Source organism: Lupinus angustifolius, chromosome LG10 (genome assembly GCF_001865875.1).
Source record: "Lupinus angustifolius cultivar Tanjil chromosome LG10, LupAngTanjil_v1.0, whole genome shotgun sequence".
Lineage (NCBI taxonomy): Eukaryota > Viridiplantae > Streptophyta > Magnoliopsida > Fabales > Fabaceae > Lupinus > Lupinus angustifolius.
The window spans coordinates 1,941,047-1,961,901 of record NC_032018.1 but is presented as its reverse complement, the minus strand read 5'-3'; the positions used below and the strand labels follow the sequence as shown (position 1 = coordinate 1,961,901).

The following is a 20,855-nucleotide window of genomic DNA, read 5'->3' as shown; positions in this document are numbered from 1 at the left end:
TATATAAACACACAATTTTTATTTATTATTTTCTCATATTATATACGAATTATCCAATGGGACTTATACTTAAGTGGAAATTGAGAGAAAAGCTATATAGATAGAAAAAATACATCATATTTGGAGATAAATATATTTATGTTTATAAATATTATAATTTAGTAATAAATTTTAATTAAAATCATTTTTTTAATGTGCTGTTAATCATCTATTTGCCTGTTTTACATAGATATATTTTCATACAAGTATTTATCTGGAATTGTTACATTATTTTCATTGTTTGAACGTTGATCTCGACCTCAATCAACTTTATCATAACACTTTTTGTGAAATCATATCATTGCAAAAATATATTTCAAGCAACAAATTATATAAAAAAAACAATATATATAACAGATTTGAGTGAATAAATGAAATATAAATTGAAAAAAAGTACCCCACTTGAAAAGAAAATAACTTAAAACGAGGAATAAGTTTAGTGTTTGTTGTTGAATGAGTAGCATTTAAAATGCTTTGTTAATTGGAAGAGTTAAAAAATTGAAAGAAGTAATGGGAAATCAGAAGCAAAAATGGACAGCGGATGAAGAAGACGCTCTCCACCGTGGAGTTCAAAAGTACGGTGCCGGAAAGTGGAAGAATATCCTTAAAGATCCCGATTTTGCCCCTTTCCTTACTTCTCGTTCCAACATCGATCTCAAGGTTCATTCTTTTTCGTTTTTCCCCTTTTCAATTTTCTAGGTTTAGGGTTTTTATTTTTTATTTTTTATTCTTAATTATTTTACTTGTTGGTTAGGATAAATGGCGTAATTTGAATGTTAGCAATGGTCAAGGTATCCCTAAAGATAAATCCAGAACTCCTAAGCCCAAATCAATTCTTCCTCCACCTTCACTTCCTGCTCCTGCTTCGGTTATTGCTTCTGTTCCGATTGCTGTTTCTGCTCCACAAAATGTTGTTTCTGTTAATCAGGATAAATTTGTTGATGATCTTACAAATGCTGAAGATTCCAAGAATCCTTCTCGGTATGCAACTATTTATTCATCCAAGCAATTATTTTTGTTTGTTGTTTTACTATTGAATGTGATCGTGTTGTTTGTCCCCATTCACCAGATCATACAACATCAACACTCAAAGCCTTAATCCCACTAGCTAGGGTCGGATACATGAATGGATCGACGTCACAATGTTCTATCATAAATGACATCTCCAAATCTTAACATTTTTGCATTTTTGTTCCTCTACGAATTGGACTAACATCTTTTTGATCTTCTCTCCTTACGGGTTATCCTTTGCACATGACCAAACAACTTATGGCACATTTCTACCATCTCTTCTATAATAGGAGTTACTCAAACTTTCTCCCTACTACACTCATTTCTAATCATATATTTTCTAGTGTGTTCACTCATCTAATGCAACTTTCAGATCTTTGTTACATGGAGTTATTTTTTTGTTAACATTTACCGCTCAACATTCAATCTCATATTACATTGCATGTCTTATAAATGTGTCATAAAACTTACCCTTAAGCTTGAATGATACTTTTTATCACATGTGTCACTTGAAGTCCACATATGACAATTTTGCATCATGAATTCCACGTGATTTGAATAGGATCAATTGCCAATTAGTACATTTTTTGGTACTACCAAGAGTATTTCATCACCCTTTTGGGTAAGGAACTAATATCTTCTGTGGTGCATGACTGCCCCTCTCAACAAGGGTTGTTCCTAGGAATCAAACCCTACCTTTTGGTCATCCTGGGATCCTGTGGGGTCTTATACAACTAAACCAACACCTTGTTGGTTGCCAATTAGTATATGCTTATACTTTATAATAAATTGTTCGATTATTAACATGGTTTTGTGGAGTGGTGAAGTACGATTCTATAGAAAGAATGAAAGATTCATTTTGTTTACTCATTGCATCATTTCTAGCTGATTATTCCAAGTTATTGTATGTGTTATAAATTCAATGGAGCCAATTTACATTTCTTTTTTATCATAGGTGCTGTTAATTAAGACCATGTCACAGGGGTTGTTTGTACTCTTGTTCTTTTTATCAGGTACAATGCAATGGTTTTTGAAGCTCTGTCAACGATCAAAGATGTTAATGGTTCTGACGTAAGTGCTATTCTTAGTTTCATTGAGGTCAGTTGAAATTTTCTTGGTAATATTTTTCTACATTTGACAACATGCTATTGCAATTTTGTAGATTGGTTGAATGCCCTTCTAGATTATAATATTAAGATTTTAGGAATCAAAGCATAGAATGGCAATGGGTATCAGTTAGCCTGATACAATTTTATGATCATAATTGTACCTAAAGGTCCTGGGTGGCATTGTGGCTATCCCCATTTTTTCTCTGCGGATAAATGATCCTTATAACACCAGTCATGTTTTAAATTGAAGTATCCTTTTGCCATCTGCCTTTTACTTTAGAGTTTAAAATCAATTCATCAACTCTACAGTCCTCCCTGGATTTTTACCCTGTGCAAATTATATTCACTTTGTTATGATCTTTCATAATAACACGTTCCCTTTTCTGTTATACAGTTTTTTTCATCAGGTGAAAATAAATTTTTTAACCCGATAGATGGATAATAGTTTCATCTGAACTTCTATCAGTTAGGTGTGAATTTGTGATCATTTTGAATTGCAATTTTGTGAAAACTGTTCAGTTCTTGTTACAACTCCCCCATTTTGTGCTGAGGCCCGGCAACTTTTATTTGAAGGGTACTAGGGAAGGAGGTGTGGTAGAAATTTAGTTTACCATGTACCATCTATTGTGTATTTGATATTTTAAATATTGCTTATTCTCTAGTGTGCTTTCATTTTAGTTTTTATAGTAAATAATAACCTCATATAAACTGCAGCAAAAGCATCAGGTTCCTTCAAATTTCAAAAGAGCATTAAGTACAAGGTTGAAGAGGCTTGTTAATCAAGGGAAGCTTGAAAAGGTAAATTTATCCTCCATGATGCTTTGTAGAAATATACGTTATAGCATATTCATTTTCATTATTTCAACTTCAAAACTTTTTCTTTATATATATTTAATAATAATACATACTTATTAATTTTGAGTTTCTCTTATAGACTAATTCCCATTTTACATTTTGGCATTAATACACCATAAGAAACTTCAGTTATTTTAGCTTCTATCCATAAAGGATGTTAGTTGGTTGATTTTGTTTTCATGCTTGTTCGATTAAAAAGTTTTTGGAACTGAACTAGTCACTGAACCGGAAAATAGAGGTTTATGGTTTGAGGTCGGGCTGAAGGGTCATTCTGGGGTTTTAGTATAGAAATAAAAGTATGGAATTTTTTTTGAAACATTTATTTCCAATGAAGTGTTTTACAACAAAGCAATCAAATTGCATTGTGGTTCAGCATCCTTGAAAATAAAACCTGATACAGGTTTGGATCCTAGCTCTATAGTTTACAAGATTTATTCAATATTAATAGGTGATACAATACATTAAATAATATGACCTTATTACACAGCAATTACCTTTTGCTTGGTGGTCATGCGATTTCATTGCAATCCCAACACCAAAGTTTGAGACTGCATGGAGGAATCTGTCAACTTCCAAGCTGCATTTGAACCCTGTCCAACCTCCCAAATCCCAAACTATGATTTGTTCAAGTCGTTAGGCTGGTTCAGAAACCAATTATTAACACATTGGTTTGGAGGGTTAGCAGGCTGGTTTGAGGATCCCTTCCTTGTTAATCTGATTGGATTGATCCCCAGTCTGGTTTGGCCTTTGAAATTAGTGTTTGATTGTGATTGTGATTGTTAATGCCTTCTCTTTAAGAGTAAGCATTTGCCTTGGAGTCAAAGCTATTTTGCATTAATAATAATGTATTTGTTTCGCTTTGCCTAACTTGGTAGGTTCTATTAGGGGGATGGTTTATGTTTTTCCTAGTACTCCTACACTTAAAAAGATAAATAAAAAAAGCTTTTGTGCCTGTGATCACTGCACTCTTGGCACATAAGTAGAAATTTCACATATTTAAGCTGACGAGGTTGAAGCTTGTTTTCTTGAGTGTGTGGATTTCTCCATTCTTTGTATCTCGTGCAGGTACAAAATGGTTACATTATAAAGAAGGATGCCCCGAGTGTAACGAAATCACCATCGCCATCACCAAAACCAAAGGATGCATGGCCACGGCAATCATCAGCTTCTAGTATTTTGTCATGCAGTGAGACAGCAAGGGAAGCCGCCGCTACTGCAGCCTACAGAATTGCCGAGGCTGAGAATAAAGCGTTTTTGGCTGCTGAGGCATTTAAGGAAGTGGATAGACTCTCACAGATGGCTGAAGATAATGAGATAGTATTACGGTTGGCGACACAGATGTATGAACAAAGTATGCAGATAAGCAATTCCATCTACCCATTAATACATTTTTGCAACCATAATTTATTTAGTAACATAACTTATTCTCTTTTGGGTTATTGATGGCAGGTTTGCGTGGTGACATTGTTCTTTTGGATTAAGTTGGTAAATGTAAGGATGAGAATAGATTCTTTTTCTTTTTGGTTTCCATATGTACATTCGTGGATCCACTGAAAGTTACATAATTATGGATGGATTGAGTTTTTAATACATCTTTAGTGGATGATAAATGGAATAAGGGGTTTATGTTTTGCCTATCCATTAGATTCAATGTAGAAAATATCCTAACTATCGGATCTTAAATGGATTAGTGGTTTGTTTTTTACCTGTACATTGGGATCCAATTCAGAATCTATACAATCATCCAATTTATATCTAGTATTTTTTAATATGTAGACATGTTTATTAGATCTATTTTTCCCTTGGAGTCTCATGCACTTGGATGCCATTTATACATTTATTATATATGCTGTTATGTCTTGTTATGTAGAGACTGTTTATCAATATCTCATTTAAGATATATTTTCATTGTATTACTTTCCTCTCTAAGGAGGAACACCCAAAGCTAATGATTGAAAGTCAGTGATGTCATGAGTTTCATCTTATTCCAATTTTATTTTACAATTAATTGAAATACTAATTATTATTGTTATAATTATTATAAGCAGAAACTCTAATAAATAAATAAAAATACAGAAGAGTTAGTATGGAGTGATAGGCATTTCCAAAATCTTTAAAGTTGAAACCCTAACATATATACCAACTATGAAAGCCAGACCTATAACATATATGCCAACTATTGAATGACATGCATTACATAGAAATGGGGAAGGAATATGATGCTGAGGGTAAAATGAAAGGTTCAGACACATATTCTCAAGCTATCTGTGGATGGTGGTGATCACCACTTTCCAAAAGTTGTTTTCCTTCATGGAATCAATTCTCCATTTTCTCAGCAGGATAGGAGCATTTGAAATCCAGGTTATTCATGTAAAACTTGGTATTCACTCCAATGCCACACAACTATAATATATAATCAATGTCAGTACAAAATAAGCTATTTAACAAAATTCATTCCATTGTCCAGGTTTGTCAGGAAACCACCAAAGCATATCTTTAACTTATTATCATAATAATGACCATCTAATCATAAAATTCTTCACTTTTGTGTTGCATGCCATGCTTCCTTTAGAAACGTTGAAACTTGCAAGCTTATGGTGTTGTGATCAGTTTATACGTTTAGGAAACTTTTATTGTTGAACTAAATTTTCTTAACATAAATGAAATGAATACTCTAATAAAGAATAAGGGTCTTCTTCGTTTTGCTATTCTAGCAACTTTTTATGAAATGATGTTGGGAACATAATTGTTACTTTTTAATGTTGATTGATTACAACATGTTTGGCCATTATTTAACGTCTCAGTTTTGGAAATGAAGGTCATATTTTTGGAAATTTTAGAAACAAGATAGAACAATTCTGTTTATCTGCTTAATCTTTACATAAAGCATTTCAACTTTATTGCTAATGGAGACATATTTTAAAAATTCACATTCCAGGATTACTTGGAATACTATGCTGTGGTCCTTCATTTTCAGTCTATTCAGCATGCTATATGTTAATACAGTTTGCCCCAAAAAAGAAAAGCTTATGATACTTACCCAACTGTTATTCATGATTTGAAGGAGTTCAAAGTTAAAGTGATGTATGTTAATACACTTCCTGACTGCTTTATTTTCTTCAATATCGCTTGAACTATAACCATTTGATGAAAGAATCACACCTTGATCGTTCCGAATTATTTTACCACTTTGTTGAGTTTTTCCTGTACTTGTATTACATACAAAGCACCCATTGTTTTTCACCTTAATGAATGTGACTTTAAAGAATATAAATGAGGCTAGACCAGAAAACCAAAAAAACCCACAATCTCTAAAAGACTTGATAAATATTAAATTATTTTATTTTAAAGGAAGGTGAAAAAAATCCCACTGAAGTTGTCTTCTTCTGAAGCTTCCCTCTCAACTGTCTCATCTTTGCTTCCACTCTTGCTGTGAATCCAATCTGTGTTTCCTGTCTTGCTTTAGAACGCTCCCTCTTCCACATGCCTTGATCTTCGATGTCCTTTCTGTAGTGTTTGATTTCTTGAATAATGTGATGATCCATGGGATTGAAACATCTTTGGAGGGATATGTGGACAAGATATGGAAGAATGCATGTAATTGTTACTATGAGGGTTGCTGTCCAATAAATAGGCGCGGGAGCAAGAACTTCAACCAAAATTTGGTAGGCGTTCTTGGAGTACGCCACAGGAAGCATTCCAAATATTACGAGAAAGAGATACCAAGTGGCTATGCTTCCCCACACAAAGACGTGTTGAATCCATGTAAAATGGCTCATTGTCAGTGCAATCTGGCAGTTGACAGCACAGATGATGCAAGTGAACATTATGGTACCGACGGCATCCATATCTGCAGTCTGGCCATCCCAACGGAATGCTTGATCATAGAAAATAATGATGACGAGGAAGAAGGTAATGAGGGAGGTATAGAGACCATTGCCCATCCATCCCAATATTCTATACCAGTCAAAGAATAAATTCTTGGGTCCTTGCTGATACAGTGCAGGAAACTGAAAAGAGAAACAGAACAAAAGTTGGATTACCTAACGTGAATCTGTGCAAGTGTGAAAGTCATTATAGGCATTTCAAGGGAACAAACCTGTAAGCAAACTTCAGATGAAACATCTTGTTCAAAAACACCAAGTGAAATGACCGGCAATGATGTAAGAACAACATTGAACAATAACATGTACCAGTCTTCATAAACCGATTGACCAGAGAAGCCCGCATAGGTCTCAAAATAGAATATGGTGAGGCCAAATGCTATATTTTTGTAGAAGAAATAGCATATCTGACAAGCATAATGGTTTTGTTCAGAAGAGAAAAAATAAATAAAATGCTAAAAGTGTTGCATGCTTTCCTATCCATGCACAGGATGTGCTCAGTACACAAGATCATGAAGACATCCAATTTCTGAGAATAATTATCAAGATTAAAGATGAAGATTAACTGATTACCATTTGCGCAATTCTCTTGTAACACCAGTGTCCATGGACTACTAGAAGCCGCTCCAAAAACCGAAATTGGGCAATAGAAAAGTCACTAGCCATCACCGCCTGAAAAGAAGTTTCAAACTTCAGTTCCAAAACTTCCAGAAATTTACAAGCTTCCAAAAAGTTGTGTTCTTAGGCCCCAATCATAGATTTTATAAACTGATTTAAATGAGATTGATAATGTAAACATGAACTGATTTGAACATATTAGTCATTTGCACTATTTCACATGGGAAAAAACAAAATATTGTTAAATTTATGCATTGACCAGCTAATAATTTTTACATAGCCCATAGTAAAAGCAAAGGCTATAAGTTAGACTAAACAAGCTAGTAGACATTGTATTAAATCTATACTAGCATGAATTTCTGACGTTCATGGAAGGAAAAGCAGGTAGCATGGACAAGTAGTATTGCCCATGCAACTTTGAAAACGTTAGCCTTTGAATCTCAGAAGTAAATTCAGACTGGATGTTTATAAGGTCTTGAATATTATCAGTGAAGACTTTAATGCTTCATTTGGTTGACAAGAGAAAATAAGAAGAGAGAAAGAAGTGAGAAAGAAAGAGGTAAGAAAGAGAAGAATTAGAGTAGATTTTTTTGATGTTTGGTATAAGAGAATAAGGAGAGAAAATGAATAGAAAGAAATATTTTCTTCTCTTACTCTTTTGTTTGGTCGAATAGAAAATGAGAAGAGATGGATGATGTTATGGTTCAAATGACAAAAATGTCCCTAAAATAAATAAAAGACAAATAAAATTATTATTTTATTATTAATTAAAAATAAATTTTATAATTTATTATAATTTCAATTTTTTAATTAATATTTTATATTTAAAAAAGATTTATGTATGTTAATAGTATTTAAAGCAAGAGAAAATATGTATGTAATGTTAGCATGTGAGTTTTCTACGTGGTTACTATATTATTCACTATTCATTTTTTATCATCATTTACTATTAAATAAAATTAATACAAAAGAATGATGATTGATGCACTGACTATGTATAAATTTTTACACTATCAATACAAATATAAAAGTTTGAGGGTATATTTGACATTTCAAATAAAATCACCATTCTCTCTTCACTTTCTCACCGCACTAGAGGAGAAAGAACATACGGTGGGCCCCACACCTTTTTTATTCTCTCCTCTCCTTCTACCTCCACAACCAAAGGGGAGAAATCTTCACTTTCTCTCCAAACTCTCTCTCACTCTTTTCTCTCCACTCTAATTCTATCCTACCAAACAAAGGCAATAGAAGGACGCTATATATTTCATTCAAAGCAGAGATGCTTCAATTTTTTTGGTTTTTCTACATTTTATGGAAGAAATTGGTCTACAATAACTAATGAGAATGCAAAGAGAGGTTTACTTCTCTTGCTGCACCATTGCTCATCTATCTAATTTGAAAAATATAGCCCAAACATAAAAAAAAATGACAGGTTTCCTCGACCTCTAACCCCAGTAATTTAAAAATTACTGAAGCAATATAAAATTGAAACTTAGCTTGTTTATGAAATATGAAGCAAATGACTTTGCAACTAGAAAAAGTATGTCTTAGAATCCACCATATGCAGTGATAGTTTTGTGTAACATAATTATATTTAAAAGAGTCATCCACTGACCTGCATACCTTCAACCCCGCTGATTCCAACACCAATATCTGCTTCCTGAATCATGCCAACATCATTTGCACCATCACCTATTGCTAGAGTGGTCTTCCCAGTTCCTTGTTTCACTAACCTTGTTACCTGATGCCAAAAGATTAAGGGATTAAGTAATCATAAAACAGCACATGCTTTATACTCTTAAAGTTGATGAATGATAGCAATTAGATTAGATAAATTATATCTACAGAGGCATATCAATAACAAACATACACAACAGAACACATGGATCCAAACCTAAATTTGCCCATCTAATTAACATTGACGAATTCAGCCACATTTGCAGTTGTGCACAATTTTCTCTCCAATAACTTCTACAATGATCAAGTATAGAATTGGAAATGCAGATAAAATACAAAAATAGAGATCACAGAGGTACAAATGGAAAATAAAAAAGGTCTTACCAGTGCCTTTTGCTTTGGAGACACACGACAGCAAATGACAGATGCACAATCAACAGCCAATCCCAAAAAATGATGCTTGACATCATCTTCTAAAGCATATGTGAGAGTTTTCCCTTCAATAATTAATGCAAATGCCGCATGACGATCCTTCTCCAGTCTTATCATTTGTGAGGCATTGGTGATTTGATTCAAGATATAGCTTTTAATAACCTGAAGGGTTGGTTACAATGACTATGCCTAATATTAGATGAAACCCATATCCAAGAAGTAAATATCTCTGTTCAATCTCAAATGAAAGAGAACTTACCTCTTTGCTATCATTGGTTAGTGAATCTGAATTTGGGAGAGTGATACAGATTTGCTTCATGCCCTGTCGTAGCAAACTACAAGCGAATCTGCACCAGATAAACAAAGCTTTCATCAATTACAATGGCACTTTTGAGCAAGTGCAACGTTAACTATCTAGAATAGATATGAAACAGTTCTATGTGGTTGAATAATTTGCAGGAGACAGACCCAATGTTAATTGCAGTTTCCATCTTATCCCCTGTCAATACCCAGATCTTTAGACCAGCTTGGGCAAGTTTATCGATGCATTGAGGCACCTGAAGAGGATAAGAGGTTAGTTAATTGAAGCAGATAAATGCACAAACATTTATTGACTACAAAGAATGAGATGGCTACCCCTTTCTGTAGTTTATCTTCCACAGCAGTAGCCCCGACAAGAATCAACTCTCTTTCGATAATATCTGATAACCGCTCAAGCGTCACCTCTCTGTCAGGCCCAACAGCTGTCTTGGCTTTCTGAAACTCATTATTCCAATCAGAGAATTCTTGCTCATCAAGCTTTCTGTAAGCCAGGGCTAGTGTTCTCAAACCAGCTTCTCCATATTCATTCAAATGTTTAGTAGTAGCCTCCAAATATTGTTTTCCATTCTTTGACAATCGATCAAATATGATACTGCACAACCAAACAAGAAAACAATGGACATTAAAGTTTAAAGAGGGATGTTGGAATTTTTTTATCAAAGCATATATTTTCGCAAGCTTCTTCTCCTGGAGCAGGGAATTGCATGATTGTAGAGTATACTAGTAGTAAGTGTAGTTTAAACTTCACAAGGTTTAAGAGGATTTAATTATTCCAGAACAGAAACTGATGGAAGGCTTGACTGGGTCATTAACATTAAGACCATAAATTCAACAGTCAGTAATATAGACAGAAATCACATTATGTAAGCTAACCTGTCAGCTCCTTTGCAAAAAAGAATAATGCTTCCCTCCTCATCACGCACAATCACAGACATACGCTTTCTTTTGCTAGTAAAATCCAACAGATTCAAGATTTTATACTCTCTGTATAATTCACCCAAAACACAAAAATAAATAAATAAAAGGCTAAGAAATGTGACATAACATATGAAATAGTTAAAAGCGGAAGCAAATAGTGAATCCCCCTCCAAAAAAAGGAATGATGTGCATAATAGTATTCATGACTCTCTGCCTTACCTTTCAACCACTTGTCCTGAAGCAGCGAATCTTTCACGTACTACAACGGTTGATTGAGTTCTTTTATAAAACTCGAAACCAAATTCTCTAGCTGCTACAAGAAAAGCCCCTTCATCAGGTGACTCAGCTTCGTATATAATACTGTCAATCTCCTCATTCAGCTCAGGAATTGCAGTATGGCAAACTGCTAATATTCGGAAATACATCAAAAGAACATTGGCATAGGGCTCGTTCAACCAGTTACCATTCATGAGACGGTTGTCTTCAAAACCAAATCCCTTAATGGGAGGCTTTTGGTTCTCATCAACCTTGGAAGTAACAATAGTCTCCAGTACAATTTCTTCACCTGCTGTAACCTTTTTCGATGGCACATTACTCTTAGACATGGGGAAACTAGAGAGATCCGAATCCTGATCCTCAATATCAGAAGCCATCTGCTTTGCTGCAGCAAGTTCAACTTCACTAGCACACACACCATATGCAGTACCAGCAATGGAGCACTTCAAAAAATCCATCTGATTGCAGGTTAAAGTGCCAGTTTTATCAGAGAGGATAGTGTCTACCTGGCCCAACTCTTCATTCAAATTTGATGTCCGCGCATTGGCTGGAGTCCCAGTTACTTCATCATACATGTGAATGTCTTTGTTAATGAAGGTTGCTTGTAATACCTTTACAATCTCAATTGAAACATAAAGAGAGATGGGTATCAAATATCCATAAAGAATGAGTGCAGTAATCAGATGGCTCATCCCAGCCAATAAAATTTTCCTGGGGTTATACTGGTCTTCAATATTGTCAGGCCGTAAGTACCACCATTTTGTGACTTGGTACTTGGTCTTGGCAACAAATCCTATTGAACTAATAAAAGATATCAGTATAAGCACAGTGAAAAGAATGTATATGATATAATCCATCTTTTTCTCTATTGTACTCCTTTTTGAAGGTGATTTTGTAGAATTCTGCATGACTTTGCTATCGTGACCAGGGAAAATGACCACTCCGTAGACATAATCAGTATTCCTAAGCTTTGAATCTCGGAGTAGAATTTGACTAGGATCAAGAGCATAAACCTGATTCTCATACTCAAAGTTGCCAACAAAAGTATAAAGATTCGGATTTGGGTCTTCACAATGTATTGTTCCTGAGAAACCCTCAAAAGCTTTATCATTATCTAGAGACAAGGTAGTCTCCAAACATCTTTTCACCTTCAAGTTGGTCTCACCATCTAAATTCATCGTCTCAACATAGCATATCCCATCTTCATAACTTGATGACAAGAGAAGTAAGTCTGATGGGAAAAAGTGGTCCTTCTCCACTTTTACGATATCCCCAACCATAATATTCTGCCATGACCTGGGACCAAAAACACCATCACCTTTATGGACACTAGCTTTCCGACCATTAACTTTGAGATCCTGAAGGAACCTGCCAAAATCTTCCAACCCTTCCTTTGCCATACTAAGCCCCACAACAAACACCAAAGGAGCAATCATGCTCATTGGGCTAAATGGCGAAATCGAAGACACTGACAGGCAAGCAGCCAGGAGAAAGTATATATTAGCAACCCTTCGAAATTGTTCAAAGAGTGCCTTAGGGAAAAATGTGATAACATTGTATTTGGTAGTTGATACATTATTCCTGCAGTAAAATAGAGAATTTTTTTCATGGATTAGAGGCTGGTTGCAATATACTGTTCTTGAGAATCCAGGACCATGAAGTGGATTAGGCAACTCATCGGTGGTGGTTGGACGAACGCAACCGAATGTGTAAAGATGGCTCCTTCGGAGCTTCGCCCTGATCTTCCCCCGCGGCATTTTAGCAGGATTTCAGCTCAAGGTAGTTATATTGACACATACCCCACCAAGAGGAAAAAACCTACAATCTTTGCCTCTAAGAAACAATCAAACTTTCCCCCTTACCAATTTGTTGCTTTCCTAAAACCTGAAAGCACAAACAAACAAAAAGTGTTAACAACAGTACATATAAACATAAACACAATGATCATCTAATGCATTCACACTTTAAAAGCTGCAGAATATGTACAATTCAACATAAACAATAAAATCTATATTCATGCGTCAATTTTTTTTCTATAAAAAACGTCAAATTAGAGTTACAGAATGATCATTCAAACAAGTGATAAATTAAATTAAATTAAATTAAAATCATTCGCACATACATAATCACGAGGAAAACAAAAACAACTCAAACAAAATTAAATTAACAAACTAATGCAATGTCTCAACTAATAACATGTCCACCTCAAAAATCCATAACAAGTTAATACCAAATTAAAAGTAAGATACGTATTCCATTTATTGAAATTAAAAACAAAAAAGGAAGGAAAAAGAGCAATGAGGTAAGAAATCATTGTGATGAAGGAATAAAAATAATGAAAACATGCAATTTGGAATAAGAATGCAAAACGCATTGAAGGAAAGAGAAAAAAGAGAAAATAAAAAGAAGAAAGATAAAAACGCAACGCACAGAAAGAGAGTGGTGTCGTTTATGAAATGAAAACGACGAAGGTATAATTAGAGGAGACAGAAAAAGAGTAATAGAGAGAAAGAGAGAGAATGAATGAATGAATGAAGCAAGCGTGTGTAAGTGTGTGTCTTCTGTGTCCTTTCTTTTCCCACATCTCACGTCCTACCTAACTAATTCTACATTAATTTTCTCCCTTCATTTTTTTAATATTATCTTTCTTTTTACCTTTTTTATAATATATTCTTTTTATATTAATTCAGTTAGGATTTATAGACTACACTTTTCTAATCTTTTATCATTTAAAGATAATTTGTTCGACTAAATTTATAGATCACAAGTTATTAGTAGCTGATATGGTACTTATCACGATTATATCGGACATCAAATAAATCAATTAAAACTGTAAATTACTAAGTATGAAACCTTCTAGTTGTTTGTATTATATTACTTATTGAATACCAACAAAGTCTTAGTAGAGCCTTGAGTCGATAGTTCAATTATTCGGAATAACAATTGTTGAGAGAGAAAGTCACGAATCCTGAAATGAATTAATTCATTATCTAAAAATATGATAATACATCATTAGTAGTACCCAAAAATAATATTTATTGAATTATTTTCAAATTTGGACCATATATATTATAAATAATAATATTATATTAATAAATTTATTATAATATATAATTTATTGGTGTGTGATTTAAAGTCAACTATGTGATTACGTGATGAAACTTTCTGAACTATATCAATACTTTCACTTATATAATAATTGGTATATATTGAAAATATTGCCTCAATGTATAAATAACTTGAGAGATTGTATTGGAATATTTCTTTATAAATCATATTTATTGTTGTCTTTAGTGATTGATTATCTTTATCATGTATCAATATCTTCCACCATGTTTTGCTTTGAACTTTAATGGATGGATGGAAAATTATTCATCAGTCTATATAAATCCATTTAAATTATATTTTAAGTTATCTAATTCATCCATATCAAATGGATTCTAATCCATCCAATTCATCTATGACTCTATTTTCATGGATTTAGATGGACGAATATCCCGTCCATTTGATTTTTATTATAGAAACTAAAAAAATTATTGAAGAAAATCACTATTTTAAAAATTACCATCTCAACTAAATTTTTTTTAAAACCACCATTAAGAAAAACACTTATAAAATAATTTATAAATCACTTTTAAAAATCAATATTTAAAAGTGATGTTTACTTTTGAAATTTTATAGAAAAATATTTTTTCCAATATTCTACACACATGTGATGTTTATGATTCTCCGTGCAAAAAATTAAAAATATTTATAGAGTATAATATCTATACACTGTGAGTATAATAATTTATAAATAATCATTACATCATCATCATTCATTTGGATTACATTTTTTAAATAGTCAATTATGATTAAATATAAATGGTGGATGATGCAGTGATAGTGTATTAAACTTATACATTCTCAGCATGCATTTTTCTCATACTTATATATATGTTATGTACTTAAGAATAAAATTTTAATATTAATTACACACGCATGACATATAATTGACATCAATTTAATAAAATATTAAAAGTGAGAATCATGGATGAATTTGTTTGAATTTAGTTTTATTAAATATTAAATTAAATTCCAAAGCAAAGAAAATCATTTCTGAATTTTATTTTTTTGGATGGATTAAATATCCATCTAAATGGATATATCAATGGATATACATTTGATATAATGGATGAATATGGAGGGATTTAATTTGGATGGATTGTGGATTATGGATAATTTTGTCACTTCTACTCCAAGAGTAAGTTTTTTAAAACTTAATCCTCATCCTGGTCATCAATTTTATGGACATCTAATGGGTTATATTTAGTCACTAATTGAAACTATTGAATTTCCTTAGAATTAATGGTTAAGATGAAGAGTAAGTTTAAAAACTTACTCTTTGAGTAAGTGGATCCCACTCTATATGATATTTCCAATATTTTTACTTGACATGATATTCACTTCAAGTACATGATTAGTCATTTTACTAACAACTAACCATTACATAATCTTTCAGATTAGTCTAAATACCTCAATAACATGATTGAAGTTCCAATTTTTAACTTGATGTTATGATTATGAAGACGAGAGATTGAAAGCGAGTTTAAAAATTCTGAAGTTAGTATATTGAATGCCTCACTTTCAATAACATCAGACATATCTGATATCTAAACTCATATATTCCTTTTCCTCACCTATAGTTAAAGATTTATCGGTATAACTTTAAGAAATAAATTATATAGGATGTACCAAAACTTGAAATAGGAAAAATCAATTTATCAAGAATTTTACTAAAAACATATTCATTGATTTGATCAACAATCTCAATTGTTGATGTAAGTATATTTTAGCAAAATAGAATTGATTTTTCATATCATTTAATATTTTTTAAACTATGTGCATAACCTTAAACATCAAAATATATTGAACGAGTTGAGTATATTTTTCAATTACTCTCTCCACTAGTCAACAAAATGCTAAAGTGGGTTGAGTGTCTCGTGGTAGAGATCACCATATATCTTCAAAACATAATTTATTTTTTCTACTTCTCAACTTAACAAGTTTTCATTGCCTCTCCTATAGTATCGTTGAAATAGTTTGATGATAAGTTGGATAATATGATTTTTTGATGAAAATCAGCGCCCCTAAAAATTAGGGTAACCTTAATTAAATAATATAGCTTGTATATTATTAATTTATTTTAATCTTAGATGTTTTTTTAAAGCAACTACAGTTGCATAATGTTCATTATTTTAACTTTGTAGTACTTAATAACTAAGTCCAACAATTAAATGTGTTTAATGTATTGTTAATATAAAATCTTTTAGAAAATAAAGCGCAAGTATTAAATATATAAACATAATTTGAAACCATCAGTTTGAATGTTTTAGTAATTAAAATTTAGAATTGAATTAATTGCAAGGATAATTGTTCTAGTTTATGAAGTTTAGGGTGAATGATTTTAAAAGTAAAATGATAATAACAAATATATTAATAGGAAATAAAAATATGAAAATAAAATTTATTTTTTTAAAATAAAAATAGGAAACAAAATTATAAAACTCTTATTGAAACCGAATAGCAAAAAATAATAATAAAAAAAACAGTTTCTTTAACTGGATAGAGATAAGACCTCAACCAGTCAATATGGCCTAAAAATTCCAAGTCAAATCACAAATTAGGTAATACTTAAATATTATTTTTAGGTGAATAAAATATGACTTTTTTATATGGCAACATCAATGGACTATCATTATAAAGTTTTATAAAAAGTTAATATATCGTTTATAATTTATGTCATTCACAACTAAAAATTAATAATAAAAAGTAGTGTAGAATAGTTTTATAATATGAATGATATATATGATATTAAAAAGTAGTGTAGAAACTCTTATATGATTAGTACATTTTTTTAGAGATAAGTAAAATAATTAGAAATTAACTTAAGATGACATTATTTAATGGGAAATTTGAGGAGTATTAAATTGTGACAAGCTTAAAAAGTAGGTGAAAGATACCATAAATCATGTTCAACTCTCAAAGACCAAAATGAAAATGAAATGTCTATTGCTCTTGCAAGTTGAGACAAAGAGTTGCACATATTTGTTATGAACAAATATCTTTTCTAATACTGTTTTTATTATAAAATGCACTATCAAGAATTTAGTCTCACTCTACATAAAAAATTATAATAGTATTTGTTAATTTATGACCTTGAAAATATTTTACACCACTAGTAAATGATATTCATTTAATATAACTATATAAGATTCATGTAAAAATCGTACGGGTACTGGTTGAGTGTCTTAGATTTTTCTGAACTGTCTGTTTTTGGGTTTATCTGAAAAAGTGGTCCCACCATCTGCAACATGGATTGAAAGCGCCTCACCTGACACCAATTGAGCTAAGGCACACTCCTACCCTTTAATAATATAAGGGAGGACAAGGATCCTTTCTAGTACTATTTTCGTGTATTTAATTAATCAAACTACATAAAATAATATAAAAATATTAATTTATTTTATTATAATATTTTTTAGTTAAGTTAATTTTTTAATTGAATAAGGTCACCGAGTGAGAGGAGAATGAGGACAGATGATCCTCATCGGAATGGCGCCACTAAATATCACTCTCAACTTTATATCTTTTGTATGTATGCAAAAATATTTTATATAGTGCTAATATCATTTATCATTTATTTTTAATAATTATTGACTCTTTAAAAGATAATATAAATAAATGATGTATTAATTGTGTATAAATTTTTTACACTATTAATACATTAATAGTTAAAATATAAAAGTTGGATTAAATATATGTTTATACTAATTAAATATTATATTGACTAATAAGAAAATGGTCAAATAATGAAGTGAAGACATTGTGAGACAATTTGGTAATTTAACACCCCACAAAACACATTGTTATTTGTTAGGTTGATCACCACAAATTCCTGTATTGTTCACATGAGGCATCCTATATAAGATGGCTAAATTCAAAAACATAGTAGTGCACATTGCCCCAATTGGAATTTTTTAACACATAATGTTTGAACCACTGACATACTTGAGATGATAGTGTTTTCAAAATGTTATTTTTTATTAATATAAATTAGTCATGGAAATTGAGATTAAGTTTTCCAGGGTATTTCCTCACTCTATATAATAAAATAATCTCTTTTGGAATACATACTTGAATATCTCTCTCAATAAATGTTGTATTTAATGATCAAATATTTGACCTTTACATCGACTTAGAATTCAATAGAGTCTTATATTATATTATGTTTTATTTAAATTAATATGATAATAATTAACTTGAATAGAAGGAAATAATAAATAGCTTGTGTGTTTTAAATTCTGAGTATCATTTGTTATTCCGTTAGAGAAGAATAAGTAGCCATCATTTTAATGAAGTAATACCCTTATAAGTAACACTAGAAAAACTTTATTTAAAATAGATATAAATTATATTTAATCGGATATAAATTGAGTTCATGTTTAAAAGTTATTATGATCTCTAATATTTATGATTAGATAATAGACAATTGTTACTAGATTCAACTCATATTCATTTACTAATGCAATTATTATAATTTTAAATTAATGTCATTTATATATTGATTGGCTGGTGAATCATATTTACTTCATAGATTTTTTAAATATTGTTATTTAACTTTATATATGGATATACACACACTACGTAATAATGAAATTAATATACTTTGACCAAAATAGTATACTTTAATCATTGTATATTTCTTATAACTAAAAGAAAGAAATGAGAATGTACTAAATAATAATAAATTGAAAAAAATATAATTAACTTTTAGGCATTGTAACGAAAATTATATCTTATCTTTTGAATCAATCCTTAAACCAACATAGTACATTAATTATAATTGATATATCATCAGTTTTTCTTCTAAAAACTATACGGTCATATCGATTAATTTCCATTTAAAATTATATATTTTTATGGGTATAACTTATTTTTTATCAAAATATTGTTATAAATGATGAAACATATAATCACTTCTTTTGTTTATTTATATTTCTAAAACATGGTCTACTAACAATTCACATATTTTATTTTAACAAGCTGTATAAATAAAATTATTTATCAAATTATTTATTAACTTTTAAGATTAACATTACTATAATATATATATATATATATACACCTAATTTCATTTGTATGTAATTTAATTATTGAACATGGGTTAAACCATTGTACATCATACGAGTATCGTGACCAGTTTATTGATAGGTGTGATATTAATAACACTGGTTATGTAGATGATTAAGATAGTAAAAGATTGGTTAAACTTTAACATGAGTTAGTCCAAATAATTTATTATATAAGTGGAAATTGTTACAAACGATAAGATTATAAACTCAAGTAATAAACTTAAATTCAAACAAAATGGAACTAACTAGATTCTAGATATGATAATTCACAATTAATCTAAATATATCTAAAACACACCCCTGAGCTAAAGTTTGGTAAGTTTTAAGCTTGTAATAAATCATTCTCTTCAAAATAAATAATTATATGGGTTAGTAAAAAATATTGAAAGGTGCTGTGAATTGCAAAATCTGTATATATAATCAACATCAGAATGATCATTGATGTGAAAGGAAGTCAAAACTAATATAATTCACCACTATGTCGAAAAAGGCACCACCGACATGAGAGTAAGTCATTATTGCCATAACTCTTCAATTGGATAAAAAAGATGCATTACCAAAATAAACGTTGGTGGGAATGGAATACAATAGTGTAATCATAATGAGAATAATCGTTGATGAGAAAAAGTCACTATTAACATAATTCATCAAAGAGATAAAATTATGCACTACTGAATGATTGCTCGTGAAAAGATTATCATATATAAATAAATAAATTAATAGAGTGAATTATTGTGTTGAAGCCGTCGATTTAGATAATTGTTCCATGTAATATGGAATTGCGAGGTTGAGTAAAAAAATGAATGAATACTAACGACAATGTGACACAACAACTAGAGATGGCTAATAGGAGTACCAAATCTGGGCATCTCGGCAATAAAATAATGATTAAAGAGGTCATGAAAGATGAATCCGCTATGATACCCTATAGAGTGTTTTTTTTTGTTTCCCACATGTATCCTCGCACTAGAGGCAATCACGTCTGAGCCGAGAACATCCACAGGTACGTGAGGCTAACTCTCCCAACGAACATTTTTTCCATCCACAAGACTCGAACCCGGGTTCTTGCTTAAGGGGAATCAAACATGTATCACTTGAACCAACGCTCATTGGTCCCTATAGAGTGTTTAAGATGATCAAAGATTGGCCAAATTCTAATATGATTTAATCAAAATAATTTATTATATAATTAAAAATTGTTACAAAACGTGATAAACTCAAATAATAACTAATAGAATAAACTTAAATAAAAGAAAACTAAGTAGATCATATATTAGATAATGCTTTATTAATCCAAATACATCTAATATAAAGATTTATTACACAAAGACACCAGCCATAGGCGAGAATAGAGAACCCTAGTCCACAAATAATAATTAGTTTTACTAAAATTCAGAAAAAATAATAATATTTCATTCCATACTTTATATTTTACATTTTTTTATGGACAAATATGTAAGATATATTATACTCATAATTTATATTTGTTTGCTATTCTCTTGATCTGGCTAAGCTAACATGCTTGGAGTGAGACATCC

At 31.1% G+C, this 20,855-nt stretch overlaps 2 protein-coding genes across 2 annotated transcripts; one reads left to right on the top strand and one right to left on the bottom strand.

The window, feature by feature from the left end:
* LOC109358349 (telomere repeat-binding factor 4-like) lies at nt 507–4,785 on the top strand. Its single transcript, XM_019602522.1, has 6 exons — nt 507–699; nt 794–1,020; nt 2,064–2,148; nt 2,874–2,957; nt 4,080–4,365; nt 4,464–4,785. Exons 1-6 carry the CDS (start codon nt 550–552, stop codon nt 4,493–4,495), a joined length of 864 nt encoding a protein of 287 aa, XP_019458067.1. The 5' UTR covers nt 507–549; the 3' UTR covers nt 4,496–4,785.
* On the bottom strand, nt 6,178–13,717 carry LOC109358348 (probable phospholipid-transporting ATPase 4). Its single transcript, XM_019602521.1, has 11 exons — nt 13,574–13,717; nt 11,087–13,027; nt 10,823–10,933; nt 10,265–10,541; nt 10,097–10,185; nt 9,888–9,975; nt 9,581–9,790; nt 9,135–9,260; nt 7,472–7,570; nt 7,114–7,305; nt 6,178–7,024 (listed from the first exon to the last, which is right to left on the bottom strand). The coding sequence occupies exons 2-11, from the start codon at nt 12,898–12,900 to the stop codon at nt 6,350–6,352; spliced, it is 3,681 nt and encodes a 1,226-aa protein (XP_019458066.1). The 5' UTR covers nt 12,901–13,027; nt 13,574–13,717; the 3' UTR covers nt 6,178–6,349.